This window comes from Saccopteryx bilineata, chromosome 2 (assembly GCF_036850765.1).
Source record: "Saccopteryx bilineata isolate mSacBil1 chromosome 2, mSacBil1_pri_phased_curated, whole genome shotgun sequence".
Taxonomy (NCBI): Eukaryota; Metazoa; Chordata; class Mammalia; order Chiroptera; family Emballonuridae; genus Saccopteryx; species Saccopteryx bilineata.
The window spans coordinates 343,037,769-343,056,932 of record NC_089491.1 but is presented as its reverse complement, the minus strand read 5'-3'; the positions used below and the strand labels follow the sequence as shown (position 1 = coordinate 343,056,932).

Sequence of the window (19,164 nt, the reverse complement as noted above, 5' to 3'; positions counted from 1 at the left end):
TTATGGGGAAGACGTCCCGAAGGTGAAGCTTGAAGACTTTGCACTCTTTCCTCCCACCAGGTGTTTGGTGCTTCTTGACCCTGGAGGGGTCCCCAAGACCCCAGGGTCACTATGGCCTTCCTGGGGGGACTGAGCCTGCTGGGCTTCTCTCAGTTCCCTAGTAATGAAAGAGGAAAAACATATCTTACTCCATCCTAAATTAGAGATATTTTTTTAATCAAAACCAGTGTATACATAGATATTTCTTTTTCATTCAGTATTTATAAACAAGCCTAAGGTATGCACAGAAGAGAAAATTGGCTCATATAAAAAATGGCTGGCATTCCCACGCCACAACACATGGTAGGTTCGGTGTCCTAAATCCTACTGATTGGGGCATAAATGGTCTTTAACTTAAAAAAAAAAAAAGTGGGTGAAACCACTCTACAGGCTACATATGAAAGTCCAGCCCATGGGGCAAATCTGGCCAGCCACCTGTGTTTGTAAATAGTCTATTGGAAAACTTAGCCATAGCCTAGATTGTTTCTCAACTCCGTTATCCAAAACCTGCCTTTCCAGTGTGGCCGTCTTCATCCTTTCCAAGTGCAGCAGCTGCTGGAGCTCTTCTGTCCTCCCCAGGGAGGGACGGAGGATGCGGCTCTGGGCCAGGGCTGCTGCCGAAGGTCTCTCCCCTGGATCGGGGCGGATCATACTCTGATGCCATAGGGAGATAGAAGCTTCACCATTTATGAAATCTCCCCACCCAAGCCAACGCCAGGCCAGCTCTGCTGGCGGGTTTTGTAAAAACTGCTTCTCCTTCATGCAGAGGGAAGAACTAGATGGAAACATAGCTCCACCAGGGAAAGGACAACACCCCTATCTGGTAGCATCAGTCCTCCCTGCCTTCGGTTTATCTTTAGTATCCTCAGTTTAGAGCTAGTTGGACGACTAACTAGGAAGAAACTTGAGGTCCTGAAATAAAAAGTGACTTGTCTAAGTCATGGACAGGACCAAGATGCAACTCCAGGTCACCCAACTCCTGGTTCACCTTCCTGTCTACCACAACGTGCTCCTTTTTCCCTGAAAAATTAAGTAAGGAGAGCACAGCATGACAATATTCCTGTAGCACTTATGTCCAGTGGGGAGTGTCTGTGACCTAACATGACTTGAATACAGTAGAGAATGCCTCATTCTATACAGCAATTAGCAGTGTCATGTAAATGAAGACAACACGGAACCTTCCATTAGGGAACCAATGTTCAGAGCCAGCTCCACCGGTTACTGTGTAGTCTTGAGCAAGTCACCTAACTTTGCTAAAGCTCAGCTCCCCTTTCCTGACATTTGGGATAGCAACGTTCACCTCCCAGACTGTTGTGGCAATTAAATGAATCAACATACATGTATTACCTGAAACAGGGCCGGCACTGAGGTACTCAATATTACCCACTAAATTGAAGGGGGACTTACACATAAAAATAGGTGATTACACTATGAACAAAGACACTGAGGAAGGCTTTTCCTCCTCCTCTCAGGAAAGCAGAAGTCATCTGAGGAGCAACAAGTTGGTGACTAAATTTGAAGTTTTCAGGTAAATTGTGAAACTCAAATGTACTCTCCAAGAGAGTAAATATTTCTAGAACTGTTTTAGGGATTCTAACAGATCCTGTTCCTTAAGCCCTAAAGTACATCTTATATATACATTTTGTTTTCCTAGTATAATTCTAAGCTTCTTGACAGGGTAGATGCTTTTTGTACCTCTCTGTACAATACCTCCCCTTCCTTGTCCCTGCATACACTCAGAGGGCATTGAGTACAAGTGACACATAAATTCCTCAGTTGACATTACTTCTCTTCCAGTAGCTCAAAGGATTGCTGGTATTGTCTGTTATTAATAAAAATAGCTTATACTGCCTAACCAGGCGGTGGCGCAGTGGATAGAGCGTCGGACTGGGATGCGGAAGACTCAGGTTCGAGACCCCGAGGTCGCCAGCTTGAGTGCGGGCTCATCTGGTTTGAGCAAAGCTCACCAGCTTGGACCCAAGGTCACTGGCTCAAGCAAGGGGTTACTTGGTCTGTTGAAGGCCCGTGGTCAAGGCACATATGAGAAAGCAATCAATGAACAACTAAGGTGTCGCAATGAAAAACTAATGATTGATCCTTCTCATCTCTCTCTGTTCCTGTCTGTCTGTCTCTCCCTATCTATCCCTCTCTCTGTCTCTGAAAAAAAAAAAAAAAGCTTATACTTTCTTCTATACACTCAGAATTTCGTTTTTTGTTTGTTTGTTTAGTAATAACATCACTGATTTTTTAAACTATAACAAAAATTATATTTTCTAAATGTCCTTGAGAAGATTTCAACTTGTCCTGTGTCTCTCTGGGCTTTGTTGTAATGGTCCCCTTCTACCAGCGACGACACCCTCACCACCTCCATTCCCTCCCCCTCTTGCAATGACATTTTTAAAAAATAGATATTTCCATCTTTTCTTCATGTCATGAAAGACGTCACCTTGAGTAGACTGTAGAAGTCTTCCGAGAGCGCCTGAGGAATGTGTGGAAGGTTCCCCTCACGGATGTGATGCCACGTGGCACCGTTGCTGGGTAACGACTCTGTTCCTGCAGCCATTGCCATTGTCAGTCCCAAGGCAAATATGTCTCCTTTGGGGAGGTTCTGGTAATCCTTCAAAACAGAAGACGGGGAGGCCAGTTTGTTCACCAAGTGAAGTGAGTTTCTAGACTAAAATACAACTGGCAAGAAAGGTTCACTGTAGTGAGCATAAACGGACTCAGTGGGCAAGGTCCCATTTGCTGTGGTGAGTGGGTTACTTCTAGACAAAACAGAGGACGGAGCACAGACACACCCGATGAATATTGCTGTGCCAGGCCTGCCTCCACAGACATCCTAGAAGGTGGGCTGTAAAGAAAGGTCATTTCATCTGTGAAATATGAAATGTTTGACATGCAGCAAAGCTGCTGTTTCAATTCCTGGTCAGGGCACACACAGGAACTGCTCATTGTTCCTCTCTCTCTTTCTTTCTCTCTCTCTCTCTCTCTTCCCCTTCCTCTCTCTCTCTCACTGAAATTAATAAATGGGGTGTGAATGAATCAACATTCGACCTAACTGTTGTCAGAGTCTCTTTTATTAACAAAAAAAAATCTTAAAAAGAAAGGTCATTTTGATGACTAGAGCTGGTATGCTGTCAGACAGTAGCATGATAAAAGTAGGTTGGACCAAAAAGTCTTCCTTCCTACTAGGCACTCCGTGAGTTCTGGACTTCTAAGAAATACTAGACACTGTAAAGGACCTTTACAGAGAACAGTACAGTTATTGATTAACCCATGAATGAGCCAGCTTTCCTTATATCCTTTTTTTCAAGGGGGGGGGGGTATTTCTCTCCTAACTCTGGTCTCCATTCTGAATAGGAAAAGGGGATGATATACATTAAATCTATAAATATATACTTTTCGTTTGAGAGTCAAAAGGTTCAGCGGACTATAGGGTAGCCCCATCTCCCTCATCTGTACCTCCTGTAGAATCTCTTTAGCCAGGAATTGGATATCTCCCTCTTCCACTTTGGGTTTGCTTATTGATGTTGCAAGACCCAGGTCTCCTAAGAAAAAATGAAAGAAAGAAAGAAATAGAGCTCTTAAAAAGCATGTCTTTCTTAAAACCAGAATAAGCAGAATTATCAGAATAAATTTTATAGGACAGTAGAATACAGGTCAGGGTAGACGCAGACTCACCAATTTTGTATATCACGTTAGCGGAGAGAAACCAATCGGCGTCATTTTCAGTCTCTTCTTGGACTACGGGAGAGTCGCTTTGCATCTGATGACAAATGAAAATGTTACCTGCAGATGTACAGAATTAACATCAATAAGAATCCCTAAGCTTTTTTACCCCCAAAACTCTTTTTATGTATTTGTCATGATAGCTACCCTCCTGTTTTCCTGTTCTGTGTACCTGTAACAGGCTTCTTTTCTGCCCTGGGATCTCACACTACTATGAACAGCTCAGTGATTGATAACACCTAGCTGAGTGAAGCTGACATCAAACATAACTCCATCCTCTGAAGAAGCTGGTGGCCTCGAAGAAATAAGAAAAAAAACAAAACCCACAACACAGTAACATGTCCTTGAGCTTCGCATTGGTGAGGGCCAGAACCACTCATTTCTGCTCGCTTCGCTCTGTGAATGAGTATAGCACTAGTCAACACAGCCAGGGTGTGGCTTGCTGTCACTCGTCTATGTAGTAACTTAAATGTTCATTCTCATATTTCTGGGAAAAAGCCTTTTCTTTCTCTGTCCCCTGGACCTGGGAGAACATGGTAAAGGCTGTTTAGGGAGAACAAATGAAAGAGAAGGATTCTGCCAGCAAACAACATCTTGGACATGTGATGGACACCCAGGCACCGATTCTGACAACAGTGAGAGGAGAACTATTATAAGTGGGGCCGGACGGGCAGAGGGAAGCCAAACTGACTCGGTTTGATGTCCAGGTGCACCATGCCGGCGTTGTGGATGTACTTGAGCCCAAGGGAGATCTGTAGAAGAATGTCTTTGAGTTTCGGCTCTTCGAAATGATGCCCGGACTTTGCGTTTGCAGATATAGCAGCCTGTAAGCTCCCACCTAGAAAAGAACAACCAAGAGTCACCCCGCAGAATGAGAGCAAAGGTACGACTTTCAGAAATGAAAGCGTAGTCAATAGTCAATCAATGTCTTGTGAATGTGCTCAGTCCAGCAAGTCTAGATTACTCCAGCATCAATGCAAAAATGTAAAAGTGTCTTCCTCGTCTATACCACAGACATGTTAGCAAGAAGAATTACAAGGCTTTTACAGAGAAAAGAAAAATGCTGTGTCCTAGATATTCAACATGTGGTCCTATTGCCTTGAGTGTGCCTCAACTAATGTTTTTAAAGTCTTACCTAATTATTAACGAGAAGGCCAATCAGCCTCAGTCATATAGCTGACCCAGAGGTGACTTGTAGGGGATCTTGGCAATGGTGAGGGAGAAGGAGGGAACGTTTACCTGGTTCAGGGCTCTGAAGGGACAATAGGGAAAACCAGGTGGCCACTGATCTCTAGCAGTTATAACCTAAGTCATCTAATCATCTCATTTATCGTCTGAGTTAAAACCATTAACTGTCTGCAGTCCAGCCTGGCTGCTGTGACAAGCTGGGGGTACAGGGGTGAGGGCAGTGTGGGGAGACAGGGCATGAGGGGAAGGGAGGGGTGCAGGGGAAAGAGGGGGGGAAGGAGTGAGGCCCTGGCTATGCCGCTACATTACAGGTGCTTTGGACTCCTCCTTTATTGAGAACCACAGGGCAAAGTCTCTACGTGAGTCATCCTTAAGTACAAACAGGACAGGGGCGAGGCCATGCTTTATTTTCTGTCATTAGTTCACATTTGAAAGATTCAATGTCTCTGAATTACACTTGATAAATCAAAGTTATATTTTAACTGGTAAGTACTCAGGGAAGTCAGTGGGCCACCATGACAAACTGACAGAGATTCCCCATAATCTATCATGTCTGGCTTAGAGCCACTGCCTGGCTTTCAGGACCCTCTCTAGTCTTCCCACACTTGACCTTGCTGAGATTTCCTACTATAGGGGCCACCATCCATCCCATTAGTCTCCTTACTGTCTGCTAAGCTAGACCTGTTCCTGTCCCATCATGCCCTTTGCCTGCAGGCTGTTCCCATAACTGAACGCCTTCCTTCTCCTCCCTAAACTTGTCACCCTTCTGCAGGGTCTCCTGCAAGTGTTACCTCCTGTAGGAGATCTTCTCGGCTACTCAAATAACAACTATCACTGACTTCTTACTATGTATTGGGTATTGTCACTGCGCCAGCATTTAACATGGATGGATGCTAATTCTCAAACCAGCCCCTTAAATAATTACTACAATCCCTCTAAGGCAGTGAGATTAAGTGACACCCCAGCAATCGTCCAGCTTGTGGGGTCTGCCAGCTTTAAGCCCTAGCCCCTTCCACCACTGCCTGTGGCCTCCTGCTCACCTTCACCCTCTCTGAACACTTTGTATCCACAGTTATACCATCTGGCTTTGCACCTAATTGTCTTTTCACTGTAAGAGAGCAAGTGGAATAAAGCTCCTTGAAGATAAGGACTTAACTTATCTCACTCTGCAGTGTTTCTCAGCCTAGAGCTTAATACAGTGTCAAGCCTATAGAAGGTATTCACATGCTTAAAAAAGTTAAAAGATGTTTTGTAGTAGAAATAATCACTGCATCTTATGTTTTTGAAAATTTGAAAAATTTACAGTGCCCCAAGTCTGTTTTTGTCTTGCTTTATTAATTCTTGTTATTTGATATTATCTTCTTTTTATAGTTAAAAGTTATAGAAATAAAACCAATATTCTTATAGAGAGAGAGAGGAAAGGAATAGGGAATCTCAGGTCATGAAAAGAGGAAATTAGGAAGAGGAGATGGTTTTGAAAAGTCTCAATCTTTTAATCCCAAGTCTAACGATGGGGTCCAGTTTTTATCCCAGAGAGACTTAGAGAAAGGGATCTGGGGTAAGCTTACTGGAGGGAAAACCCCACAAAGTTCACAGGCCAGGCTACAAAGGAATCAGGCTGTAAGGAGACGACAAGGGAGAGGTCACATCATTATGTTGCAGGATATGTGTACTGTTTTCTCTGTTTCTAGCATTCCATAATGTTATTTCCTCACTGACTTGTATCCTTACTCTATTTACACAATGATCTCTGTGCTCAAAAGCCAGGCTGGACACACATTCTCGAGGCTCTATGGTGGTTACTACAATTAGTCAAAGACAGATTGTACTGTTAAAGAAGCTCCAGTGGCTATGGAGAGGCAGAGTGTCGGGGAAAGGGGGATGCTGTGACCATGCCAGAATATGGATCATGACTCTTCAAATGGTTGCAAGCTTCTAGTCAATATGGTAGTACATTTCCACTTTGCCACTGAGCTTTCTGATGAAAACTATTTCCGGCCCTGGCTGGTTGGCTCAGTGGCAGAATATTGGCCAGGCATGTGGATTTCCCAGGTTCAATTCCCAGTTAGAGCACACAGGAGAAGTGCCCATATGCTTCTCCACCCCTCCCTCCCTCTCACTTCTCTTTGTCTGTCTGTCTGTCTCTCTCTTTCTCTTATCCTCCCACAGCCATGGCTCGATTGGAACAAGTTGGCCCCGGGTGCTGAGAATGGCTCCATGGCCTCCATCTCAGGCCCTAACAAGAGTCCAGTTGCTGAGCAACAGAGCCACACCCCAGATAGGCAAAGCATTGCCCCCCTAGTGGGATTTCTGAGTGGATCCGAGTCAGGGTGCATGAGAAAGTCTGTCTCTGCCTCCCCTCCTCTCACTGAGTCGGAAGGAAGGAAGGAAGGAAGGAAGGAAGGAAGGAAGGAAGGAAGGAAGGAAGGAAGGAAAAGGGAAGGAAAGGAAGGAAGGAAGGAAGGAAGGAAGGAAAAGGGAAGGAAAGGAAGGAAGGAAGGAAGGAAGAAAGAAAAGAAAGAAAGAAAGAAAGAAAGAAAAGAGGGAGGGAGAGAGAGAGGGAAGAAAAAGAAAAAAAGAGAAAGAAAGAAAGAAAGAAAGAAAGAAAGAAAGAAAGAAAGAAAGAAAGAAAGGAGGGAGGGAGGGAGGAAAGAAAGAAAAGAGAGGAAAATGAAAGAAATGTAATTCCGAGCACAACAGTACATAACTGCTGTTATGTCAACCCCTTAACTGTGGATTAGAAATATGTTAAATCAGAGGACCAATCTTTGTGAATTCAGTAGCCCAGAAACGTAGTTTCACTGGTTACTGTGTACACGTGGTCCTGCAGGACCTAGGAGAGCAGACATGGAGTCACTGTGTGTCTGTCCCAGCGCCCTATCTATACCCTTACTCTAAAGAGAGCACTAATGCTCAAGGGCAAGAAGCAGCAAGAAGCACAGACAACTTCCCAACTTGGGAGTCCACTCAGCAATTAACCAAAAAGTGGCTATATAAATGTACCTCTCCCTCCCCCAAATAGTAGACATGATGCCTTGCATGTTTACCCAGCAAATGGTGAAAGGATGATTTACCATTCAAACCACCAGGTAAACATTCTCCCTTTGGTGTGAAATGTGAAGGGAACAATAGCTTCTATGTACCAGCTACTCATCATCGTAGAAACAAATGTAAAATAGTGTAAACCTGGAATTCCTTTTAACTCAACCATTTCTTACAGCTCTCTGCTTCCAAGCAAAACTCGAATGCAGACATTTAGATATGATTCTACTATGCCTGGCAGAAACCACAAGGGAGAGGTCAACATTTTTTCCTGAAGACTCAAAAGTTCATGTCTCTGTAGATATCAGTCTGCATACTTACCATTGCAATATTCATTCTGAATGATCATGTGGTCATCTTCTACCCACGCAGAGTAGTAACGCACCACGTGGGGGTGATGCCCAAGCACGGCGTGAGCATAAACTTCGTGCAAAGCCGAATTCCTAAGAGACAGAATAGCATGGAGGAAAATGAATCAGGATACTACACATGCAGGTCTTTTTAAAAGACAAGAGATGGCACATTATGACCAATGGCTGAACACTTATTGACTGCTCACTGCTTGCTTACTATTTTATCTCTGATCTTCATAACTGCACAGTAAGATACAGCAGCAAGGATAAAGGCTTTAGAAAGTTCAGTGACTGGTCCAGAGTCAAGCTGGTGATCGTAGACCTCAGACCAGGAGCATGGTCATCTTGGTACCAGAGTCCACGGTTTTTGAATTGAATTTGGCATAAGGAAGGAGGAGCTTAGGTGGTGCCACCTCAACCGCAGATAATGGTCTGGGTCTTAATGTCACTGTACTGTAATAAAAAATTCTTGCTGGGCTTCACAAGAAGGCCACCATGGGCTTGACTGTGGACATTGTCATGGGCCCTCTGTCTTCTCTATGAAGACTAGGCAGTCAGAGTCCATGTAAGACTTGGCCAATATGTAGTCACAGGGACCCCCTTGGAGAGGTATTTATTGTGAGGTAGGAAATCCAACACAAAGCAAAACACAGTGTTTGGTGAGTTTTAGTATAAAAACAGAGTTCTAAAATCTATCATTTCAGGTCGAGCATAAGTATTATATCCCCACAGTACATAAAAAGCATTAGCTGAATCTAAAAATGTGCGTTTTCCTGTGAGAAGGAAGAAGAGTTACTTCTGGGAATGAAATTTACATTTCTGTTTATCCTTGCTGTAGTCCTTGAAACTTGATTTTTGCATTCATCATTAATGCAAAGTACAGATAAAGCAGGGAGTTAACAATAACTTCCTAACTGGCAATATTTCTGATGGACTAAACAGGCACTATAAGATCATTCCCTGAAACTATTTACTTAAAAAAAGAGACTAGGAGTGAAAATCACCAAAATCTCTTTCTCTCTCCCTCCCTCTCCCTCTCCCTCTCTCTCTCTCTCTCTCTCTCTCTCTCTCTCTCTCTCTCTCTCACACACACACACACACACACACACACACACACACACACATACACACACACACACCACAAAATAAGCCAAAATAATTATGGTATATTTGAAGAAATAACTTATCTTTGATCTGGAAAACTCATAAAGACTATAAATGTGAGACCACATACAGTGGATGGGGTAGAGCGATTTTTAAAAGCAGCAAATGTGTTTTAATGACTTTAGTGCTATTAAAATATTTTGACAAGAAAAAACTTTCCAAATCCAAGTTTATCCTTCTAGTACTACATTTAAAAGTACTCACTCATTTGACAATTCTGTAAAAGACTTCATGGAGCGTTTTATTGCATAAACACATCCATCCAGCCTCTTAATGCACTTGTAGACTGTGCCAAACTCCCCGACCCCGATCTTTTCTACCTCCATGAATTCTTTTTCATAGCGGGACGTCATGTTGGTTTCTCGTAGAACACTTCTCTGAAATATTTTAATTTTTAAAAAAGTTAAAATAACCTTTCCTAATATATTGTGAGCAATAGAATTAAGGCATATTATATTCCTCAATTTCCTTAAGTTTTCAAAAAAAAAAAAAAACTTCTGGGGCAAGGCCATTGGTCGCTGACTGTGTCAGTCAGTATGCATGGTAACAAGACCCACCTCCCCCCAGTTGCTGTATACCTCCTTCGTACTCTTTATAACCTTCTATATGACTAGGTCCTGCCATTTCTCTTTTCTCTATTACTTTTTTCTATATTATTTCCTCTGTCTAGCCATACTCTTCTTACCTGAATGTTCTCAGAGGGGACACATCTATTCCTCAGCTGAAGGACTGACTGGGATAGAGCATGTTAGAAAACAAAACCAAACTCTGACATATACCCATGTGTCTCACACTCTGGCTGCTAATGTTTCAACTCAGGTTGAATAAACATACGTGTGACCAATTTTGCTCCCTCAAGGATCTTAGTGTGGAAAGGAATTGTCCAGTTGCTTATTTGAGATTATGTACTCAGATAGAAGAGCCTCTCCCCCTTCTAGCCAAATGCCAGCATCATTCCTTACCGGGTAGCAAATAACCCCAGGCAGTCTGTTCTCTCATAGCAGCTACTCCTCAGGGTTCCTTTAACTATTACTGGGGAAGGGTGTGTGTGTGTGTGTGTGTGTGTGTGTGTGTGTGACTTTATACAATGCTGAGCACAGCAAATTCCCAGTAAATCTGGTGGCTGTGATGGCAAATTTCCATAAATTTATATGAATCTCAAGCCTAGCTGATTTACTCCCACAAAGTCAACATTTCCCAGTATCTCCATTAGCAAAAGCGGTGCTTTTTTTTCACCTAACTTTGAGTTTTAAAGATTTCGACTCTTACTAGCTCTTCCTTTCTGACCGATCGGTCTGCATCAGCAAGCTGCACACGTCCCACTGCCCAGAGCCAGCCTCAAGGTCTGCTTCCCCCACGGCCAGACTGGCCCTGGCTACCAGCCCCTCCCTGTCGCCTCTAACAGTAAGAATTACTTTTGCAAAATGACACAGTAGAATCAGACATAAAAACTCCTGAGCAGTCTACCAGCCGCTCACCCATTGCCCTCCCATCCTCAGCTGAGACGCCAGGGAGCCAGCTAGTCACCCACATCACCCCGCAACCGCAGCCTCTCCCCTCCCCCTTTGTACACTGAACATTAAACACGGCCATGCCTTCATCATAAAAGTCTCAATGGCAATGTAATGCTTCACTGACTTTAAACTGTGATTCGCTTGCCATTTTATTAGGCATTTTGTACTCCCCTCCCCCTTTTACTGTATTTAATTTTTTTTTTTTTTTTTTGCTCTTAGAGTTAAGGCTGTAATAATCATTTCTGGTGATAGTGTTTACAGCATTCTTTTAGGTTAGGTCATCACATGAGAGATACTAGATCAAAGATTGTGAACATTATAAAAATCAATACACATCGGTGCTGACTACTCCTCATAGGACAGTGAAGAAAAAATCAATAGACACATTAATGTATTTAAGAGCTAAATGGTTACATAGGACCTTTGGTTCCATGCCATTTTTTCTCTGTTTTGTTTTTCTATGTTGAGACCTTGGATATCATGATTTTCCCTTTACTTCTCTACTCCAGGAGTGTAGAATTTTCCCCAGATTAAAGACAGAAACAGTAGTCTTTAATATCAAAATACTCCAAGGTGATGATTCAGCAATATACAAATTAGACACTGTCTGGTAAAGTAATAACCAGCTAATGATGTGCAGCCTGATGAGAGTCCAAAGCAATTCAGTTGCAAAGCACATTAGCTACAAACTGTTGGGGGTGGCGTGGGGTGGGGTGAAGAAGGGAAGGAGTGGGGGGAGAGAGAGGAGAGGGAGGAGAGAGAAAGGCAGAGGGAGGAGACAGAGAGGCAGAGGGATGAAATGAGTGTGACTATGGCTGAGCCAAAGAACTGTGCTCACCTTGGCAGGCAGCCCTTGCTCCGCCTTGCCTTCCCCTGGATCAGCTTCCTCCCTTAAAAAAAAAGTGATATCAATATATAATTAGCATTTATTGATCCTGGTACCATGCTGGGTTCTGGGGCTGTAAGGGTAGATGTCACAATTTCTTCCCCTCTTCAGTTTACATCTGAGGACAGGGAAACAGAACATTTCAATGTAAGAACCTCAGTGAGGATAAGAACCAGCTTATCCATGGGTACCATGGACAGCACCCGGTGATTTCCAGAACAACAGTCTTTCCCAACAGAGAGGATGTCTCAGCTAGGATTCCAAGAATGAGCAGGAACCAGATTAAGAAAAGAGGGGGTTTTAGGCATATAGAACAACATCTGCTGGGAACTGGAGGAAGGAGAGCACAGAACACATATGAAACTGCTAGTGGTCTTCCCTGCCACCTGCACATCCCCCTTCCAACACCCTCCGGCCCCAGAACCTGGCTTTGTATGCACAAGGTTCACAGGCAGACTGTCAGTATACCGGGAGCAGCACTAACCCTGGCTAAGATGCTGTTGATTATGTTTCACTCAACTGACATCCCTGACAAACATCCTCTCTGGCATGAGCAGCTGCATCCTGAATCTGTAAGCAGGATTTTAATTTCTAGATCAACCAAACTCCAGCTCTTTCTTCTGGGGACAGGGTAGTACTGGCAAACGGAGGACATCACCCTTGTGGGAATAAATAGATGCTTGACATTCATGACCCTAACATTATGTCCTCCTTTATAAATGAACAGTGCAATAACTAAGAAACCTACTCTCTCAGAAGCACTTAAGTAACATGACTAGAATGTCACCACCCTCCTTGCCAGAAATTCAAATGGACCATCTAGTCCAGCTAGCATCAGTGAGAGGCAAAACCATTCATTCTGTTGGCTCACCAATAATCCTGTACAGCTAAAACTGCAGGAATTCTTGATAACAGGTGGGTGGTTTGCTTGTGCTGGAGTCCTGTTTACCTAAGACCCAGGAGGCGGTGTTACAAAACCCGTTCTGGGCATGAGGCTGGTTAATACATCATCACCGATCCCAGAACAAACAACTCAAGGTAGCACAGTAAATGCTGTGCAAACTTCCGGTTGTGAGCCTCACGTTTAATTTGCTGAGTACGTGTCAGCGCACATGACTGGCCCGTTTCAGAGGTGGTGCCATTCTGTGGAAGAGCAGCCTTGGAGACACACAGCCAAGTAATGCCCCAGAGTAACACACGCAGCACAGCAGTTTGCCTTTCATTTTTTACCACTGCTGAAAAGCAACACTATCTTCCTGTAATCAGTCAATCCCCACCACCTGCTGAGAAGTTCAAATGCTTGCCTCCTGGCTCTCATCACCAGCCAGACAAGTCAGGCTAGAAACAGTGATAGACTCTTTAAAGTGTGAACTTCAACTTCCCAGCTGCTACCCTTCTGTTAGCCAGAGGAGACGCCTGGGAGGCAACTCCATCGCCCATTTAACTTCCCAACGGGAGATGGAGGTCTGCTGCTTGCTTACTCCGTGCTGTCCCTTCATAGAGACAGCACCATATGGTACACTTCAGAACGGAAGATGCTGGGATCTCTGAGATAGAGCTGGTAGGAACCAACACTGACCTTTGGGACCATCAATGTCCATTTCAGTCGAGCAGCCATCTTGTTCCTAATCTCACTTTAACCCACTCCCTTCCCCTTGACCATAGTAGGATCAGTTCTCCAAGTCATGGGCACCAGGACACTTACAGGTCTCCTCGGGTCTTCCTCTTCCCACTAGGCGGAAGAAACTGTTTTCTGTAGGACTCCGGAGTAAAGGGGTTGATATTAACCAGAGCAGATGAGGTCGCTTCATCTGTGAAGGAAACAGGTGCGAGCCTGAAATGCTTCGAGCCCCGGGAGGGCAGCTTCCCTGATGAAGAGATCGCAGACTCGCTCAGATGGCCCTGAATAGGGATGACAAAAGGCAAATCAGAATGGGGCTAAAAACCCAATTTTTCTCTGTTGGTTAACTAGTTAATATTTGGACCAAAGACCGTTGTTGCTGAAAAGGGTCTTAGAGGTTATCTGGTTCAGTGCAAACTAGTTGCCTCCATGCTGGTCCTCTGATGAGAACAACAGATTCCCAGCCCACCTCTAGAAGCTCCGATTCATGGGACCAGCACGGGAACCTGTACCATTCTTGTGCTGCCTCACCTTCCCCGGGGCAGTTCTGATAGCCAGCTGGGAAAGCCACCAGATCTAATCCTACCTCCAACTTTTTAAGGATGACATTTAAGCGTAGACATATGAAAATGACTAGTCCTTGTGTTCTTAGAGTGTATACTTGAACTTCCCTCAGTTATTCACAGAAACATGTTTGGTGCCTGCTAAGTGGCAGGTGCCAAGCTGGATGCTGGGAGGGGTGCAGAGGGGAATTCCAGCTCTTCAGGAAGGAATGGCCCACTAGGCAGCAGTTCACTGATATGTCGGAAATAATCACTTTGTAAGGGAAAGATGTCATAGACTAAACATGGAAAAAGAAATTTCGAATTCTCCTTAAAATGTAGGAAGAGCTGCACAGAATAGAGTTAAAAAAACAAACAAACAAACAATAGAGGCCTCACCAGGTGGTGGTGCAGTGGATAGAGCAGGGGTTCCCAAACTATAGCCCGCAGCCGCATGCGGACCCCTGAGGCCATTTATCCGCCCCCCCCCCCCCCCGCAAAACTTCCGAAAGGGAAACCTCTTTCATTGGTGGTCAGTGAGAGGAGCACAGAATGCGCTGCAAAGCGCGACATCGCTCATGTACAGTACTACTTCCGGTGACGTGGGACGCACGCGTCACGGCTCCGGAAGCGCGTCATATCACTTGTTACGGCTAGCAGTGACAAATATGGAACCGGACATTGACCATCTCATTAGCCAAAAGCAGGCCCATAGTTCCCATTGAAATACTGGTCAGTTTGCTGATTTAAATTTACTTGTTCTTTATTTTAAATATTGTATTTGTTCCCGTTTTGTCTTTTTACTTTAAAATAAGATATGTGCAGTGTGCATAGGGATTTTTTCATAGTTTTTTTAATAGTTCGGCCCTCCAATGGTCTGAGGGACAGTGAACTGGCCCTCCTGTGTAAAAAGTTTGGGGACCCCTGGGATAGAGCATTGATCTGGGATGCTGAAGATCCAGGTTCAAAACCCCAAGGTTGCTGGCATGAGCGTGAGGTCATAGACATGACCCCATGGTTGCTGGCTTGAAGCCCAAGGTCACTGGCTTAGCTGGAGTCCCCAATTAAGGCACGTATGAGAAGTAATCTATGAACAACTAAAGTGCAGCAACTAAGAGTTGATGCTTCTCATACCAATAAATAGAAAAGTGTGTAGGACTTACCACTCCAAGTAGGTTACACTGAGAACACAGGCCTAAAACCCAGCTAGGAGGAAACCAAAAAGTAGAGGGGAGAGGTCAACGTACCAGTGATCTAAGTGTTCAAGAGTACCTGGTAGACATGGGGGTTATGATACAACCTTATGGCGTAAGCATGGTACTGCGAGGCTCTTTCTAGTAGAATTCTACCCTTCTCACAGTCTCTGCCCGTGACTTTTCAGTGTGGAAGCAGAAGGTAGATTATAACACGATTCACTACATACAAATGCAGTTAAGGACTGACTACGAGGCTACAAAAAATGAATATTGAACTTGGACCTACTCACTCAGTGAAGGCCATAGAGCACACACAATAACCTGACTTTTTTTTTTTTTTTAATGAAGAAAAAGATGTCATGGCCAGAGTCAAGAGTTTTTACAAGAGTTTTACCTATGTCTTAGAATTCAAGCAATGAGCAAAACAGCCCTGGGGTTGCCGTCAGAGAGCCATCAGTGACAAACTCACACGCTTCCTATACATTAATTACAGGGCTGAGCATCGGTTCAAAGGAAATACAACTAACTATACCGTATTTCTCAGTTGTCAGTGTGATTCAGGAAGTGACTTTGGAGTTATAGTAAATTATTCCCTGAGAAATAGTTTGTGTGTGTGTGATGCTGATTATCACATGGGAACTAAAAAACGCCTCCATCACATAGGACACAGTGAGGCATCCATACCCGCAAAGCTGCGCAGAGCTCTGATTGCCACACCACAGGGACAACAGAAAGGCCCCTGACACTTTTCAGATAAAAGGAAGGAAACGTATTCGTATCAGGGCAGGTGATATTAGAACCCCTAGTTTGCCAATGTGAAGGCTGATGGATTTTGTGAGCTCCACTTATACTACAAGGAAGATATTAGTTATAGGAATATGAATTGTGTTGCCAGAATGGAGGAATTATGAGGAATCCCTATGCAAACTAAAAGGACATAGTTTAGAAAGGAATTTCATAGAAGCAAAGCAGATTGAAATTTATGAAAAGATGACCAGGTTGAGAGTGTAAATATTCTCCGGAGAGTGTAGCTAATTCCACAAGTAACAGCCCGTTATAGATGGGTAAGAAAGGAAATTTGGGGAGTAGCATCCTGACTTCTGAAAAGGAGGTGAGAAGGAAGCAACCTCCCACCAAAGCATAGCATCGTAGTGACTTGGGAGTGGGGAAAATGTTAAAGGCCAGTTGGTACCATTAGTTCCCTGATGCTTGAATCCCTTCTCCATTTCTACCAAGGGCTCATTTAGAGAAGCATCTGTTTGTCGTTCCATTTATTTATGTGTACGTTGGTTGATTCCTGTATGTGCCCTGACCGGGGATCAAACCTGCAACCTTGGTGCATCGGGACGGCGCTCTAGCCAACTGAGCTCCCATGCCAGAGCTTGTGGGGACTTTTTGAGGGCAGTAAATGGATGTGACAGCAGAGGGTCAGCTTGCTATCAAGGTGTTCAATTCAGTTTTCAACAAATGAATAAAATACATATACCATACCATTGCTTTTTCTTGCATACTTCTGCTCAGCCCATTCTCCACTGACTTCATGTCAAAATCATGCCAACTTTCATTGACCTTCACGTGCTTCCTTCACCTTCCTTTCTTTCCCTATCACCCCGCTGAGAAGCAGTCCACCCAGAGACTTCTGGCCCCTCCTGAAGTACCTATGATGTGGTATCACAGGCATATCTCTTCTCTCAGAGACTGTCTTAGGTCCCTTGCCCACTGTCAGCTCTCAAAAAAAAAAAAAAAAAAAAAAATCTGTGGATGATTGACTGGTTGGTACTGGGACTGCTGAAAAGCCCACAGATGAATATGTGAGCGTGTCAAAGTAGTTTGTCTCCAACTCAGACAGGAAGCCCAGGATCTCCTGGAGATGCGGTGCCCATCCTCAGCAGGCAGGACAGAGATCAGCAGACAGTGACTACGCATCAGAAGTGCAGATGTCATGATGATGAGCTTACGGGCGCCACGCTGAGCCAGCAGAGAGCAGAGCACATGCCATACCACACCTCCCACACCTCCCACACCTCCCACACCTCCCACACCTCCCACACCTCCCACACCGCGGCACCAGCCTGTTGGAGGCAACCCTGCCCCAGCTCTGGCTTTTTTTTTTTTTTTTTTTTGCATTTTTCTGAAGCTAGAAACAGGGAGAGACAGTCAGACAGACTCCCGCATGCGCCCGACCGGGATCCACCCGGCACGCCCACCAGGGGCGACGCTCTGTCCACCAGGGGGCGATGCTCTGCCCATCCTGGGCGTCGCCATGTTGCGACCCTCCTGGGTGTCGCCATGTTGCGACCAGAGCCACTCTAGCGCCTGGGGCAGAGGCCACAGAGCCATCCCCAGCGCCCGGGCCATCTTTGCTCCAATGGAGCCCTGGCTGCGGGAGGGGAAGAGAGAGACAGAGGAAGGCGCGGCGGAGGGGTGGAGAAGCAAATGGGCGCTTCTCCTGTGTGCCCTGGCCGGGAATCGAACCCGGGTCCTCCGCACGCTAGGCCGACGCTCTACCGCTGAGCCAACCGGCCAGGGCCCCAGCTCTGGCTTTAATGGCATGAAAGGTGCAGCAGGAGACCAGTCGCAACAAGAATAAAGAAATGCGCTCATGACTCGGGACCACTGCTTCCTGCAGTCTTCAGCTGACACACAAGTGGCAACAGGTTACCTGCCGACATAGGACACAAGAGCCTGAGCTCAGCAAGCCCAAGGAGGGGAGGGGACTATGCTCCAAGGGCTCACGAGAACATTCCTCTGTTAGGAAATATGAGTAAATAATCCCAGGAAAACAGAGCCTGTTGGCGTCATCAAAAGAATAGACTAGAGCCAAAAGATCGGGTTTCTAGTCCTGTCTCTGCCATTGGCTGAACCAAAAGCCAGTTTCTGTCCTGAGACTGACTTTATCATGTGTCTGTGAAGGGGTTGGGCTTTAGAGCCCAACACTCCTTCGGGCGTCATTGTTCTTTAATACTTAGGGGCTGTGCCTGCTCCCAGCGTTTCAAATACGTGCTGGCACCTGTGGATTTGAGTAGACAGCTGGCGAGGCACTAAATTCCATTTTCTGGCAATTTTAAGCTCCATTTTCACCAATAAACACATAACTGGGGGGAGACAGCCTGGGAGGCAGGTCTATCACCTACACACTAAGGAGCGCATCCCCCTTCTCCATCAGCTAAACTGAAGGAACCTGGGCCCCTGTCCCCCACAATGTACTCACTTTGGGCGTGAAGGGACTGGCACAGTGTGGCAGCCTGCTCCTGTCGTCTGGCTGGGTCGGTGTCGTAGGACATTCGGGAGATCCTGACACCAGAGCCCTCCAGACAGACTCTGGGCTCACGTTGCCTTTTCCCTGAAACGTGCCGAGTCCCCGCACTTTGCTGAGGGGTGTCGTAGGAGGTGTAAACTTGGCCTCCACATCCGGGGCCTCAGACTTCTCTGGGGTGTGGCTCGAGGCCTCCCTGCCCTCTGGCGCCGCGTCCTCCTGTTCTGTGTTCCCGCTCTCCTCTTCAGAGCAGAAGTTTAATTTCTGCTTTAGTTCTCTGTTGATACTGGTCTCATCCATCTCAGCTAGAGAGCCTTACAGCGTACGCAAGGGGACCTGCCGGAGGGTGGGGGGTCCAAAGGTGCCGATCTGAGGAGGGGAGACCTAAGCCCACCAGACCCCCCGTTCGGGCCTGCCTTGCCCTCTGCCCACTTGCCACGTCAGGGGGCCACACCGTTCGCGCTCTCCCTTAAGTACCACGTGCCCATGAGGTCTCAGCTGCTCCCTATTTCCAGGCTGATGAAAGGAAACACCAGCAGCCCTTTGAGCAGTTAAATCCACTGTATGTGAAAACTCTCCAGGAGAGCACACACAGGCTCTTCCGGAACCCCTGGGCTCCAGACTTCTAGAGAGG

At 45.5% G+C, this 19,164-nt stretch overlaps 1 protein-coding gene across 1 annotated transcript; it reads right to left on the bottom strand.

Moving 5' to 3' along the window:
- On the bottom strand, positions 1 to 18,830 carry WEE2 (WEE2 oocyte meiosis inhibiting kinase). Its single transcript, XM_066255280.1, has 11 exons — positions 18,486 to 18,830; positions 13,621 to 13,817; positions 11,868 to 11,919; positions 9,720 to 9,892; positions 8,320 to 8,441; positions 4,460 to 4,606; positions 3,721 to 3,828; positions 3,502 to 3,587; positions 2,486 to 2,656; positions 551 to 693; positions 1 to 157 (listed from the first exon to the last, which is right to left on the bottom strand). Exons 1-11 carry the CDS (start codon positions 18,828 to 18,830, stop codon positions 1 to 3), a joined length of 1,701 nt encoding a protein of 566 aa, XP_066111377.1.
- Positions 18,831 to 19,164: the final 334 nt, after the last annotated feature.

Excerpts from the sequence above, each read along its gene's own strand:
- WEE2 (XM_066255280.1), bottom strand. The coding sequence starts at position 18,830 with ATGGATGAGACCAGTATCAACAGAGAACTAAAGCAGAAATTAAACTTC. Across the intron at positions 8,442-9,719 it reads TTTACAGAATTGTCAAATGA|GAATTCGGCTTTGCACGAAG; the intron begins GTGAGTACTTTT and ends TCTGTCTCTTAG. Across the intron at positions 3,829-4,459 it reads GCACCTGGACATCAAACCGA|GTAACATTTTCATTTGTCAT; the intron begins GTCAGTTTGGCT and ends GTACATCTGCAG.